Source organism: Carcharodon carcharias, chromosome 15 (assembly GCF_017639515.1).
Source record: "Carcharodon carcharias isolate sCarCar2 chromosome 15, sCarCar2.pri, whole genome shotgun sequence".
Lineage (NCBI taxonomy): Eukaryota > Metazoa > Chordata > Chondrichthyes > Lamniformes > Lamnidae > Carcharodon > Carcharodon carcharias.
Window position 1 is genome coordinate 75,058,816 of NC_054481.1, and position 15,826 is coordinate 75,074,641.

Genomic DNA, 15,826 nt, shown 5'->3' on the forward strand with positions numbered 1-15,826 from the left:
TTTTCCTCACCTCAAGTCTAGGTGCGTTGTGGGTAGAGATTGATTGATATGAATTGTCGAATATCATTATATCGTACAACTTCCTAGATCATAGAAAACAAACCAGATGGGCCTTAGCAATTGTTAGATGACAAATGACCATGTTCTCACCTCACTTCTAACCAATTCAGGATTTACCTCCTCCCAAATTTCCTTCTCTTTTGTAAACACAAATGAGAAGTGCTTGTTCAGCATCCAAGCTTGTCCAATAACGTGCTGGTAACTGAGTATCAGCTTCTCTCAAGAGGAGTCAACTGGTATTTAATCATTCCTTCTTAGAGATTATTTGTAGAATATTTTACTGCTCTTTAATATTTCAAGATACTCTCCTCATAATTAGTTCGGCAGAGAGTGAGCATTACCCATAATGTTAACATCAATCTTTGTGATGGATGCTGTTTGACACTGCCCTTTGGTAATTTAGCATCTTCTAATATTGTGGCTGAACACAGTCTGGAAAGAGCAGATGAATCAACTGGAGTAAAAGAGAAATGATGTGGTATTTAACGTTCACTGATCAACAGGCATTAAAATGAAATAAAAGTGACATTTTAGGCCAGAGTAATGATGGGTATATAGAGAGAAGAGTTGTGTATCTATTTTGTTTGACATTTGCCACAAAATAATTGTGTTTCTGACAAGTGTCCCCTTTAACAATGAAGATATCACAAAAAGATTGGCTCACAACAAACTAAAAAGGGTTGTGAGTTAAGAATATTATTCTATTTTGACAGTAAGTAAAAGTGAATATGTCCAGTGGTGCTCAGCAGTGTTTGCTGCGGAGGTGGTAATCCAAACATTTAATGTCCCCTGATTGCAATTAATTGTTTACGTTATAATTAGCACTAACTCACACTAACTGCCTACCATCTGTTTTGCTATACATGCCGGATTTGTATTGGTCTCTTATAGTGTATTAATTAACTGAATAATTTAAACCATTGAAACTTGTTTCAAATGAAATGTGCAGAAGGTGGAGTTTGGTAGCATTTCTCAAACTCGGGCTATCTTTGCTAACAGTTGCAAATGGAAGTGATCATTGGTTCTTTCTCACTCGATGTTGCATCTTATCATTGCATTTGCAATAAATCCAACAAAACGAAAAGGAGACCAGCAGCCAATCAGATAAATGGGGACTGGAGGGCGGGCCTAGGAGAAATGCAATAAAAACAGGCGAAAGCCGACCACGGACAGCTCGAAAGTGTTAAGACTGGAAGAGTAACGAGAGCAGTAATAATGCCAAGCAAACAATTCACTGCAGCCGACCGGACTGCGCTCGCTGAGGTCGGCAAGGTTTTGTCGCAGCATGCGGAAGCTTTCGGTGCAGAATCTTTGGCCAGGTAATTTAGTTAGATTTGTATTCTGTTCAATCCATTTTTGACGGGAATCTGTGATGATGAATATTTGACTTATTTTGTTCTAGAATCATGAGGTAAATGAAACAAAAATTTCTACATAAAAGCAACTTTCTAAAGCAGTGTTTGGTGGTTTTAATACGAACTAACATGAATCTTCCTGAGATTCCTTTTTCTTGTATTCCAGAAGAAACTTTAAATATTAGAATTGGGATACTGAGTTTGGATTGGGCTAGGTATTGTAGGTTTCAAAAATGGAATAATGGTTTGTTTTATGTTCCTAAAGGTTGTTTCTAACTCATCCTGCATCCAAGATTTATTTCAGTGAGTTCACTGACTACAGTGCTGCCGGCCCTCGGGTCAGAGTCCACGGTGCTAAAGTACTCGGAGCTGTGGCCAAAGCGATTGGGCACTTGGATGATCTGCATACTCACCTGGAACCGCTTGCCGCCAAACATGGCCATGATCTTGTGGTGGATCCTCAAAACTTCCCGGTACGTATCCACTTCACAGATTCTTCCTGGTGTCCATCTGACCAAACTCTGATGATCAGAACTGTAATTGGACATTTCGATTGCTGCATTTCCAATGGAAATGTCAGTCTGTAAATACTTCAGGCCTGTACACAAATTTATGGCGGTAAAAGTATAAACGTCCGCTATTCATTTCTCATTTTTTTAAAGAATGAGGAACAGCTTCCGACCAATACTCCATCTGGGGTGCACACTCCAAATCAGAAACTCCACAAAAATAGAGGGAACGTTGTTTCCAATTCATTTTCTCTTGTCTTTTTTTACTGATATGTGCTACGTGTATCTTGATAACCGTGGCCTGCCACCTGGATGATTTCGGTCCTGCTACTCACTGTGCTCTGGACAAGTTGCTTACTCTAATTTGCCAAGAACTGAGCTCCCAGTATCGTTAGAAATGTAGCAGAAAGCAGTTTGATTCACATCCTTCAAACCTCTGTGTGCACCTTCCCTGCAAGGCAATAATTCCTCGCTCTTGTAAACAAACTTGATTTTGCTGTAGCTCCCACTGTTTAATCTAGTTTGCATATTTCATCAGTTTTTTCCATTTTCTAATTGTTACTGAGGAACAATAAACATTTGCTTTCATCAATGATACCTAGTCTGCTGCGTGTGATTTACATAAACACATTGCATTTAAGAATAAAAAAACTTGTAGAAATAAGTAAGAATGAGGGAGACAAGTGCATCCTGTAGCTGAACTTTTACATGACAACTTAAGTGGGAAGAACAAATAGTGATGTAAAGACATTTTAGCAACTATAAAGCCATTGGTGGTCTTGCATTCGGAAATGAACAGATTCATAGCAGTACTTCATTCAGTCAGAACTAAGAGTATTTCTGTTTTGTGATCTGTACACAGAAACCAATGTAATAAAAGCTACCTTTATAACAAGGATAACATTTTAAATTTGTTCTTTTTTAAAAAAAATAATTAAATTAACTATTACCAAGTTTGCTTAGATTAAAATTTAAAATGTTAACTTACTTGGTGCTTCATGGTTTACCAGTAGCTCCATTAGAGCATTTCTTTTCTTTGATTAAGGGTTCATCCACAAACCTCCCATGGCAATATCCAGTTGATTCATATTTCAGTCTCCATTCTCTGGGAATCTATCCCAGCTGTTCAGCATTCTTTCTGTGAAGAGAACACCCTGATATCACTCCTAAACTTCTCTTTCAGAACTTTCAGCCTGTGTTCTCCTTTCCAGGTGAAAGGTCTGAGGAACACTCTGGTACAAAATATCAACACTCGGAGTCCAGATGCAAGGTTCAAGTAGTTCCTTTATTACACATGCAGGGAGCAAACACTGGGCAATCCAGTTGCTTCTCCACAAGTTCAAATGAGCAGAGTTTATTTATTTTTTACTTTCAGTTACAGCTTAATGGTATTAGACAAAGGCCACAGCACAAATGATTCCATCCCACCCTCCCCCGCTAGGCTGATAATTGTATTCTTGTATAGTAATTGCAGTGCAGAGACTAAGCATTTGGGAGATAGCAAAGAATGTATGTTTGTTCTGGACAAAAGGTTTTCAAGGGCTGACTGGATGTGGTTCGAGGCCATCAGACAGTGTGAAATGGCCTTCCTCATTTCACAGAATCACAATGCAGACAAGGCCATTTGGCCCATCAAGTCTGCACTGACACGTGGGAAACACGTGTTTCTACTTACCTAATCCCATTTACCAGCACTTGGCCCATAGCCTTGAATGTTATGACATGCCAAGTGCTCATCCAGATACTTTTTAAAGGATGTGAGGCAACCCGCTTCCACCACCCTCCCAGGCAGTGTATTCCAGACCATCAGCACCCTCTGGGTAAAAAATGTTTTCTCACATACCCCCTAAACCTCCTGCCCCTCACTTGAACTTATGCCCCCTTGTGACTGACCCTTCAACTAAGGGGAACAGCTGCTCCCTATCTACCCTGTCCATGCCCCTTATAATCTTGTGCACCTCGATCAGGTCGCCCCTCAGACTTCTCTGCTCCAACGAAAACAACCCAAGTCTATCCAACCTCTTCACAATTTAAATCTATCAGCCCAGGCAACATCCTGGTGAATCTCCTCTGCGCCCCCTCCAGTGCAATCACATCCTTCCTATAATGATCGAGATATCCTGTGTCCCCACCTGTGTGTGTCTCCCATTTCCTAACTGCAAATTTACAGCTGAGCCTTTTGTGCAGATTTTTAGCTTTCATGTAAGGCTGTGATTGTGTTTGATTTGGTGCCCGAGCTGCTTGTTCTGGCTGGCACTTCAAAGTAAATCCAAATTTTCTGCATCTTCAGTCCCCCCATTGGGTGCGTAACCGTTAGGTTAAGCTAACCAATTAATCTGCATCCGATGGTTCTGTCACGGATCCAGTGGTACCGATCTGAGCATAGGCCATGGCATCACCCGGACCTCTCCTCAAGTTTTTAAGCTTACTAATGCCCGAGATTCCTGTCATTCTGATGGTGCGCGGCCACCAAGACGGGAGGCTGGGACGCTATTACATTATTGTGTTGTGTCCCAGCAGCCGTTCTTGCTCCCTTACCATTATTTTTGCCCAAGCCTAAGGACTTCCTTCTTACAGATGCGACATGCTGCAATTCCCCACGCCAATGCTAACACTAGCTGCACTGCGACGAGTATATGAGAGATTATTCTTATCCAGGGGTGTATATCCACATTCAGCCCCCAGTCCCACACTTAATCCCACCATGTCGGATCTCTCAATTGCTCTTCCGTATCATTCATTAGCTGTTTAAACACTGTCTGTAACACGTGGTACTGTATCATCACCTTTCATAAGTCACCTTTAATCTTTGTGAGACTTTCAGGAAGGTGGTGATTTGGGGCCTGCTTAGGTTCCTTATACTGTTCCAGGGTATCATGGAGTGTGTCGGAGGTGATGACTGAGACCTGACCCCTTTGTTGGATGTACACCATTCACGTGTGTCCGATAGTAAATGGGAGCCAGGTTTCAAGCAGAAGTTGAAGGTGGTGATGTTGCAATGGAGGCTCTTGTATGTGTATGACTACTCAGTAGTTGTCACACAGTATTTCCCCTTTCCCTTGTATCCTGAGTGGGTGTGATGGTTTTCTCTGTGAGCAATTTTTAACATACAACCCTCCGTTCGGTTAGGTCCACATTCGTCCAGCACCCCCCCACCCCCTGTTATGACTGGATGGGGGCAAATCGTGAGGATATCTTTCCTCCTGCGCCTGCTCAATGATAGCCCATGTATGATCTCATTCTTGTGTGTGGCTTGCATGTCTATGGGGTAGTACCAGAGCAAGTCGTTGTCTCGGATTAACCCAATGTTCTCCACTTGGTACTGAGGTTACGGGTCCATGTCTGCTGTGACTAGGAATAGCCAATACCTTGCCTATCACGTTCATTTGGTTTTTGGTGCACTTCTGAATCACTGGATACACCCAGGTCATTCCTTTCAATGTACAGGCATCAATGACGCCTGGGTTCTTGGCCATCCCCCACAACTGGGCACTGTTGATCCAGCTCGGTACCTCCATCCTTTGGATCTGGGCCAGATTGTGCCTTAATTACCTGATCATCCACTGGCCGTAAGCGTGGCACAGCTGGCTTTTTTGGGTGCTGTCCTCTTGTCGTTCCTCCCTTTCTATTAATTGGCTGATAGTTTTAGCATGGCTCTCTATAACGTGTACACTTTCCAATAGCGATGCCACACTCTTGCCCCCTTGGGCCCCTGCCGTTTCACAGCCCCTCGCCCATGATTCCTTTAAGATTTGTGACCTCGGAGTTGATTCCTTGAATGTCGAGAGAGTTTACCAGGGAAGTCCCTGTGTTCACCCCTGTCAGTACATTGTTAATTAACCCTCTCCTGGTGGTGGAAAGCAGCAGGTTCCCTGAATCTAGTGGCATCGGCCGCCTGATTAATCACAGTCTTACTCAGTCACTTGTATAGTTTTCATCAGGACACTTGGTTACTGCAATACTCAGGCAGTTGTATACCTGCCAGGTTCACAATTACTGGTACAAATTCATGTTTAATGTTATCATACAATAGTTCACCGTCCATATACAGTACCAGTCCATTCTGTGGCCCAGGGGTCATGTCTGGGCAAGATAGTCTCTGTGGTGTCATTGTGTCCTGTGATAGCGGGGTGGTGTCAGTCCAGAGGTCCGCCGTTGTAGTCAAATCCGCGTGTTTGGGCCTCAAGATCCAATGCCAGGTATCTGTCATTCTCAAGTCCTCCTCCCTGTGACGGTGACCCCAGCTGTTGTTGTCCAGGGGCGTGAAGGTAAATTGCGAAAAATCTCTCACCCATTCTATCAGGACCTGTGCCCCCTTCCCATATGTCCAGGGTCCGTCCGAACCATCGCTGATCTGGGAGCATGTTGGGCCCTCATTTTTCCATCGGAGTTCCATTCCCATATGTGAGCTCTGCCCTAGGCTCTCTCCATCGCTCATTCCAATGGATAGTTGCATAAACCCGGTGCCACACGTGAAGAGCATTGACCTTTCCATTGTGACATTCACACCTCCTTTCAGGCAATATCCGTCGCTGACATTCTTGTGGTATAAGCCCATGCCGGCCGCTGCTTCACGGTTTACATTCTGTATGCTGGTGGCTGCGATAGCCAGGGCCCTGGTAATGATTATTGACACCCAGCTTTTTCCATCTTGGCATGGAGGTTACCCAGTTATTGTCATTTCTGTAATGAAGCATATTGCTGGTGATCACCAGGGGTTAGGTCGTATATAAGAGGAAGCTTTCTCCTTTTCACCCCTCCTTGTACACAGCCCACAGTGACCCTTCCTAGTTGAGGATTCCCCCTTTGTCTTTCAGATGGCCAGTCCTCCAGATTGGGAATGAATCCTAAACCACTTGGCTAACACAGTATGGACTGCTCGTTGTCCATTTTCCTCCCACTGCCCGGTAATTCAGCCTATCTTACTCACATCATACCTTTACAGTTGCGACCAGTGATTCAACTTACCTTTTCCCTTCATATCGACGCAGGCACATGAATCACTGGTCAAAATAATTTTGTATGGTGCAGTCCATTTTGGGGCAAACCTGGTTGGTTTGGGGGGATTTGAATAAACACCATGTCTCTGGTGGTGACAGGTGTCCCCACTTTGTCCTCTCTTCTGAATCCCTGATAGCCAATTGGTTCTTCACTTCCTGTTATAATACTTTTAGCTGTCCATCCAATTGCTTAAAATAGTTTTTAATTTTATCTCTGATGGGTCCCATATCCTCACTTCTGGTGCCTATGCCTCCTGGCAAGTGCATAGCCCTCCCAGTCATCAACTCATAAAGGGTTAACCTGGTTGTCCTGTTAGGGGTAGCCCTCAGTTACATCAATATGCAGGGGACCACATCCACTCATCCCCTACCAGTTGCTGTGATTACCTTTCCAATAGCATTTTTTAACATGAGGTTCATATGTTCTACCCATCCCTGAGCTTTGCGGATGGTAAGGTACGTGAAATTTCTGTTTTACCCCGAGCAGCTCACATGTCGTTTTCCTAACACTGTCCGTAAAATGCGTTCCTTGATCCGAATCTATGTGTAAAGGGATTCCCCACCTTGGTACTACTTCAAAAGCAAGGATGTTTGCCACCATGGTGGCGCTGCAGTCCCTAGTGGGGAAAGCCCCCACCTATCTAGTGAACTGGTCAATTATGACCAGGCAGTATTTCTTTCCCCTGCTGTCGGAAGGGGTCCCATAAAATCTATCCCATTGGCTCTTGGGACGCGACTGGTGTGATAGCCTTACTTTGATTGGTTTGCCAGGGTTATACTGGGCGCAAATGTTGCATCTCTGATAATACTTGGTTACATCCCTGCCAATGCCAGTCTACCATCAGTTCTGAAGCTGCCTACTGAGCATACTGCCCCATCCGCTGTGGTTTGGTTCGTGATACAGTTTCAACAGGGTATATTGTATACAATTCGGGGCCATTGTTAACAACTCTTTCCTCCAAATTCCGTCCTTTCCAGTGGTGGCCCCTACCCTTCTCCAGTTTTCCTTCTCCTTGGGATCTGTATCAGCCTGTAATTTCTGCACATTCATCTCCTCTGGGCTATATGCAGCACCCAGACTATGCGCGGTTCCTCTTTTTCGGCTGCCTCTTTGGCCGCTGCATCTGCCAGCATATTACCCCTTTGTTGCTGGTTTTCCACCTTCCTATGCACCTGTATTTTAATAACTGCTGCCTCTGCAGGCGCCAGAACTGCTTCCACTAACTCTCGTACTACATTCTCGTGCCTTATGTGCCCCCCTCCTGAGGTGATGAATCCCCTCCTATTCCATGCTGCCATGTAATTGTGGACTACCCCGAATGCATACCAGCTGTCAGTATACACGATCACCCTCTTGCCTTTAGCTGCTTTGAGGGCCTCCGTAAGGGGAATCAGTACGGCTACCTGAGCTGACAGGGCCTCTTCTAATCCGTCTTTTAGGATAGCCTCTTCGTTCTGGTCTACGACTGCCCACCCAGTCTGAAATTGCCCATTTATGTATCTTCTAGATCCATTCTCATAGAGGATCAAATCTGGGTTTTCACATAGTTCATCTCAGATGCCCCCCTCCACCTTTTGGTTGAATCTGATCTGACACTGCTGCGGTTCCCCTTCAGATATCATTCCGTCTGCTGAATTAACTTTAGTATCCCTTATGGTCTGTACTGCCTTATCTTTTGGCAGTAACACAGCTTCCCATGCTGCCTGTCTGGAGTCTGACACTGCTTTCAGTTTCCCAGTGTTTAACAACTCCACTAAAGTGTGTGCAGTCTTGTTTATCCAGACATGGTGACAGGTTCATACACCTGGACTGCCACGCGGCACAGTCTAGCGCTGCCATGCACCTAGTCAGTCCCTTCACTGCAGGGGGCTGCTGAGTGGATTAATATGCTACGTGTCTCATACTTTCTCCTCGTTGTTGTGTCACTGCTGCTTTGTAAAAATCCCCATCAGCTGTAAACGTGGAACAATTGGGACATGTCGGGTAGCGTGAGGGCCGGTGCTGACATGAGACCAGCCTTCAACTCTGTATACGCTGTCTCTTGCTCTGGTCCCCATTCGATCTTTTCTATCCTGGGCTTTCCTCCCTTTACTTACCTCTGTATTGGCGTGGCCATTGCTGCAAACTGGGATCGGAAGTTGCGGCAGTAGTTGAACAGCCCCATGACCTTTCGGACCCCCCTTATTGTAGTGGGGCAAGGCATATCCACGATGGCCATTTTCCTGTCCTATGGTAGGATCTTGTTTCCCTGATGGATCTTGTGTCCTAAGTACCTAACCAGTGTTTGCCCTACTTGCGCCTTTTTGGGGTTTATTTTAAATCCAGCATTTTTCAGTGTCCTTAAGACTGCCAGGAGAGCTCCAATGTGGCCTCTTTCTGATTCTGATGCTATTAGAATATCATCTACATATTGTAAGATTGTACTGCTGTAAGACTCTACATTGCACTGACTCAGTTTCTCACTCGTGACCCGATGGAAGATGTTTGGCCTGTTGTGGAATCCTTGTGGGACCCTCGCCCAGGTAAACTGTCTCCCTCCCACTGTGAAAGTGAATTTATCTTGGGATTCCTGGTCCAGTGGTATTGATCAAAATCCATTGGCTACATCTAAAGCTGTAAATATTTTATGTTCGAGTTTTTACAATTAAAGACACCTCGGGTTTAGGGATGATTGTCGCAGTGGCCCACCGCTTCAGTGTAACCTCCACTGCCAACACCTTTATCTTAGTTTTCCCAATGTGGTTATCTACCCCGGTGATTCATTTTCCTAGCTCATCATATCTGTTCTTATCTGCTAGCCCGATGTCGAGGATTGCCTGGTGGGCCAGGCTAAGGCCATCCTTGTACAATTGCATAAAATGTACATCGTCTCGGTTCGGCGCAGCTCCTACACCCCCATAGTTACAATATGCCTCAAACTTCTGATTGACATATTCATGGGCACCCTCACCCTTGTTTTACTCCAGCCACTATTTTCCAATTAACTGGGACTTGCCCTAAGACTAGCGCTATTTCTGCTTGAAAGGCTCAGAAATCGGCTTGCTGCTGTGCCTGGACTGCCTGGATGTCTGGGCACCAGGGGCACATACTCTATCTTAATTGGGGCCATGAAACATGGGGGTGGTGATTCCCAACCCACTTCCCATTGTTCCTCAAATCCTGCTGTCTGTTCCACCAGTCCGTTCCAATCTACATTATCTGCCTATTGTGGAGCTACTGGTGGCTGTGTTAAAGCTGGTGAAAGTGACATGAGATGTTTTTGCTGGTACTAGCTCTTCATTTTGGGATTTGTTGGCCAATATTCTATTTACTTTCTTAATTAATTCTACATGTTGTCTTCACATTAGGATCCATGCTTTATCATCTTTGTCTTTTTTCTGATTATCCCACCATTTTCTCTGATCAGTGGGTGAGTCAAATGGGTTCCAATTGTTCTTTATCATTTTGCCTATCAATTTCTTATTTTGTCAGCTAAATGCTGTGTCAGGGTTCCCTCTGGTCCCCACTCGAGTTTGTTACTACCGGCCATCTCTGGGTAATACGTTCAGGGTATAGTTGTTGTCAACGGTACGGTTCTTACCCATCCTTTCTGACCGAACTTGTTACTTGCAACTAATACCGGATGTGATTATAACAATCTATAATACAAGTGTTTCTACACCACCCTTACCACCTCTTGAACTATTGCCTGGAGCCTAGGTTTCGGATATGCGGAGCACCTGACACTTCCTGGGTCCGGACGGAGTCGGATTTAGTATGAATAAAAATGTACTCACGCTGTGACTCGTCCTGGTTCCCCATTGGTGTGGTGCATCTTTTGTACCCTGCTCGCAGCGCCAATTGAAAGGTTTGAGGAATACTCTGGTACAAAATTTCAACACTCTGAGTCCAGATGCAATATTCAAGTGGTTCCTTTATTATGCATGCAGGGAGCAAACGCTGTGCAATCCAGGCGCTTCTCCACCAAGGTTCAAATCAGCAGAGTTGATATATTTTTACTATCAGTTACAGCTTAATGGTATTAATTAGACAAAGGCCACAGCACAATGAGCCCCCCGGTGGGCTGATAATTGTGTTCTTGTACAGTAATTCCAGTGCAGCGACTGGGTATTGTCCTTTTGGAGACAGCAAAGAATGTATGTTTGTTCTATACAAATGGTTTACAGGGGCTGACTAGATGTGGTTCAAGGCTATCAGACAGTGTGAAATGGCCTTCCCCATTTCTTGACCGAGTCATCCTGTGTCCCTGCCCGTGTGTGTCTCCCACTTTCTAATTGCAAATTTACAGCTGAGCCCTTTGTACAGGTTTTTAGCTTTCATGTAAGGCTGTGATTATTTGTGTATGCTCTGGTGCCCGAGCCGCTGGTCCTGGCTAGTACTTTAAAATAAATCCAAATTTTCTACATCTTCACTGGCAAGTAATTTATTTCTGGAAGGCAGTTTAAAATGATTGGGGGCCTGTACATGGATTTGACAATTGGCTTAACTGAGAATTTCTTATAATTACAGTGGATCCAAATTGTCATGTGTTGGTACAAGCAGCAGTAACTGTGAAGTTTTCAGATAATTATAAAAACCCAATTAGTTCACCACAACAAGGACAGTCCTCATCCAGATCCTGAAGCCCCTTTATGGGGCCCCAGAGCCAGTTTTCAAAATGCTGGTCAAACAGATAAATTGGAGTAGAAGATTCTGCGAGGAACTGCTCCAATTACAGCCCCCTCCTCTCCCATGTTTGCTGCTGGTAGGCTCACTTGTGAGAGAAACAGCCTGTTATTGGAGGAGCAGCAAACACCAGTGGCAGTAAATTTGCTGGGGAGAAAGAGGTTTCCTTTCAGGTGGAGGAGGGATGAGAGAGAAAGAGTGCTATAGTTGGTTAGAGTGCCAGGGCTCCTGGAAGGAGAGGCTGCCAGGGACTGGGAAAGATAGGCTGGCTGCGAGGCCCAGGAGTAAGATACTGCAGAGCCCAGGGTCGTTGGAGCAGCAGTGGGGAGATGCTGGCTGGCTTGTGAGAGATTGAGTGAATGTGTGTGTGTGGGAATGGGAGAATGAGTATGTTTGTGCGTGTGTGTGTTTGGAAGTGAGTGAGTGAGTGTGTAGGGGAGTGAGTGAGACAGTGAAAGCGTGAGTATGGGTGGGAGTGATTGCGTGTGTGTTTGGGGGTGGTTGAGAGAGTGTGTGTGAGAGTGAGAAAGTGAGTGTGTATGAGAGAGAGAGAGGGTGTGTGTGGGAATGAGAGAGTGATTGAGTGTGTATGTGAGGGGGATAAGAGAATGAGTGTGTGGAAGTGAGAAAATGAGAGTGAAAGAGTGTGTGTGGGAATGAGAGAGTGATTGAGTGTGTGTGGGAGACAGTGATTGAGCATGTATGTGAGTGAGTGTGGGGGGTTGTTGAGAGAGCAACTGTGTGTGGGAGTGAAAAAATGAGAGAGAGAGTGCGTATGTGCGGATGAGAGAGTGAGTGAGTGTGTGAGACAGAGTGACTGAATGTGTATGTGCGGGAGTGAGTAAGTGAGTGTGTGTGAGAGAGAGTGTGTTTGTGAGAATGAGAGAGTGCGTGAGTATATGTGTGTAGGGGTGGGGTGAGAGAGAGAGTATGTGGTTGCCTTATTCCCAGTCTCAGGTTTCTCACCACTCTCATCACCATACACACACTGTTTATTAATTACTCTTTTTTTAATTTAGCAATTTATTGCTTTATTTTTGCTCAGCGATTGTTTCTTTTTTTAATGCCACAACTATTTTTGAAATTCATGTTTAAAGTTGTGCCAAACCTTGTCTTTCTGAAAAGTGCTCATCGGTCCCTTGAATGAGAGAAAAAATGTAATGTGTCCCCCCCACCAAGTGAAAAGGTTGGACAAGCTTAGTTTATATGCTGCCTTCAATATCATAAAACATCCCAAGGCATTTCACAGAGCGATTGTAAAACAAAATATGACACCGAGCCACAACAGGAAACATTGGGACAGATGAACAAAAGCTTGGTTAAAGAGGTAGATTTTAAGGAGCACCTTAAAGGAGTAAAGTGAGGTGGAGAGGCAGAGTGGATTAGAGAGGGAATTCCAGATCACAGGGCCGAGGCAGCATTCAGTACTTTCACAGTAGAAAACAAAAGTCACATCACAGAAATAGAGATTAATCTAGGAGTGAAGAAATTTCGGTAATTATTGTCTGAAGGGGCTTGACATGGTAAACATTAAGAGCATGTTTTCTGTGGCTGCGAATCTAGAACAATGGGGCACAATCCTAGATAAGGGCATTCATACTAAAATGAGGAGAAATTTTTCATTCAAAGGATTGTGAATCTTTGGAATTCTCTGCCCCAGAGGGCTGTGCAAGCTCCAGCATTGAATATATTTAAGGCTGAAATAGACAGATTTGTGGTCTCTCAGGGAATCAAGGGATATGGGGAGCAGGCAGGAAAATGGAGTTGATACTGAAGATCAGCCATGATTGTACTGAATGATGGAACAGGCAGTATTGTCTGCATCTGCTCCCATTTCTTATTTTCTTAGGCATGAGAAGCCACAGCCAACCATGTCCAGCTGCTTCATCAATGACTTTCCCTCCGTCATAAGGTCAGAAGTAGGGATGTTCGCTGATGTTTGCACAATGTTCAGCACCATTTACAACTTGCCAGATACTGAAGCAGTCCATGTCCAAATGCAGCAAGACCTGGACAATATCCAGGCTTGGGCTGACAAGTGTCAAGTAACATTCACTCCACACAAGTGCAAGGCAATGACCATCTCCAACAAGATAGAATCTAACCATCACCCCTTGACATTCAATGGCATTACCATCACTGAATCTCCCACTATCAACATTCTGGGGGTTACCATTAAACTGGACTAACCACATAAATACTGTGGCTACTGGAGCAGGTCAGAGGCTGGGAATCCTGCAGTGAGTAACTCACTTCCTGACTCCCCAAACCCTGTCCAACTTCTACAAGACACAAGTCAGGAGAGTGATGGAATACTCTCTACTTGCCTGGATGAGTGCAGCTCCAACACATTCAAGACGTTTGACACCATCCAGGACAAATCAGCCCGCTTGATCCAATAGCATTCACTCCCTCTGCCACTAACACACAGTGGCAGCAGCGTGCACCATCTGAAAGATACACTGCAGGATCCCACCAAACCTCCTTAGACAGCACTTTCCAAACCCATGACAGCTACCACCTAGAAGGACAAAAGCAGCAGACACATGGGAACACCACCACATGGAAGTTCCCCTCCAAGCCACACACCATCCTGATTTGGAAATATATCACCATTCCTTCACTGTCACTGGGTCAAAATCCTGCAACTGTCTCCCGAACAGTGCTATGGGGTAGCTACACCACATGGACTGCAGCACTTCAAGGAGGGAACTCACCACCACCTTCAAGGGCAAATAGGGCTGGGCAATAAATACTGGCCTAGCCAGCGACGTCCACATCCCATGAATAAATTTTAAAAATGACGGAGCCATTAAAATCTGGGATACTCAAAAGGCCAGATATAGAGGAGTGTAGATATCTGGAAGGGTTATGGGCTGAAGGAGATTACAGAGATAGCGAGCTGTGAGACCATGGAGGAATTTGAAAACAGGACTGAGAATTTTAAGATCAGAATTTGCTTAAATGTGTAGGTCAGGGAGCACAGGTTTGATGGGTGATTGGGATTTGCAGCAAGTAAGGACACAGGCACAGAGAAAATCAAATATGGAACTGAGGTTGCAAACAGCCTGGTTCAATGTCAGTCAATTGCCAGGGAGAGGGATTTGTACTAATTTTTAATCCTTGAGAGATAGTTGATATTATCACTGTGAAACTTGACAGCCAGTTTCTGTCCCCGATACTGAAGCGCTTGGCGCCAAAGTCAAAGATGGGGAGAGGAGATCTTCCCCTCTCCTGCCGCCACCCAATCACCCAATGTATGGCCCAATATCAGTCAAAGCCTCCAGCTCTGCACCCTCCCTCGCTCCCTCGTTCCTGAACCTAAGTCAGGCCCTAGGAATGTTTAGGCCTCATCAGAGTGAATTTAACCTCAGACTCATGTGTGGCCACAGGATCACTGCCAGCATTACCTATGGGCATTGGTACACTTATAGGCATGGGGACAAGCATGGATTCAATCATGGACCAGTTTGCATTTTCAAAGGGACTCCCCATGATGTTTTTAGTTTTACGTCCCACCCTCCACATGGATTGACTTCAACAGAGGGTTAAGTTGGGGTAGTGAGGGAGATGCAGTAGTGCCAGGCTCTACTGCCTGAGTGGTATGGGCAGCCTGGGAAGCAGGGCAGTTTTTACAAACATGACCCACCTCCTTGCATGTTGGCACCACACACCGTCTGTTGTCCAGAAGACATGATAGATGGTGCCCTGTTGACCGATGGATAACCCACACTCCATTATCTCCCCTCTTGCATCATGAAAACCTGGAAGAAGAAGATATGTCGAGGCTTGCCTCCATGTACCGAAGTAGGCTCGGCACTACCCCTGACATCATCTCACCCAGTTAGCGAAGGTGGTAAAGGAGGAGCTCACTCGCGGCAAATGGTGGCACCTTAGAAATGATGACCCTCCATACAGTGGCTCTAGAGGGTGCACCAGCAAGAATGTCCTGCTCATCACGAGGCCCCTTTGGAGGGCCAGGTGCACTTCAGGAAGAATATGGCCTTCCTGTGTGTTTTTGAATAAGCAGCAATAGCTGAGGGGCCGACAGCCAGAGCCATGGCTTTCACGCATGCCTCAAGCATTTGTAACCAACTTCAGCTATAAGTGGAGAATGGATGATACATGTCAGATTCTTCCACAGTCCTAAGATCACAGGTGTCAGTCTTCAACCAATTCGATTCACTCCCCGTGATATCAAGAAAGGGCTGAAGGCACTAGATACTGCAAAGGCGA

The 15,826-nt window shown here is 45.1% G+C and overlaps 1 protein-coding gene across 9 annotated transcripts in view; it reads left to right on the forward strand.

Annotated features, from left to right (window-relative positions):
• The first annotated feature begins 1,206 nt into the window (after positions 1 to 1,206).
• Positions 1,207 to 15,826, forward strand: part of LOC121287780 (hemoglobin subunit alpha-like) — a 46,938-nt gene continuing 32,318 nt past the window's right edge. For 3 of the 9 annotated variants that reach the window (XM_041205701.1, XM_041205697.1, XM_041205700.1), the window contains exons 1-2: positions 1,207 to 1,379; positions 1,681 to 1,888. In XM_041205701.1, the coding sequence (XP_041061635.1) occupies positions 1,276 to 1,379; positions 1,681 to 1,888 (312 nt within the window). In that variant the 5' untranslated portion in view covers positions 1,207 to 1,275. Of the gene's footprint in view, positions 1,380 to 1,680; positions 1,889 to 2,077; positions 2,520 to 3,494; positions 3,498 to 5,650; positions 5,780 to 6,741; positions 6,784 to 10,436; positions 11,201 to 15,826 lie in introns of those variants that run through there. The other 6 variants (XM_041205699.1, XM_041205703.1, XM_041205698.1 and 3 more) reach the window with 6 other exon arrangements.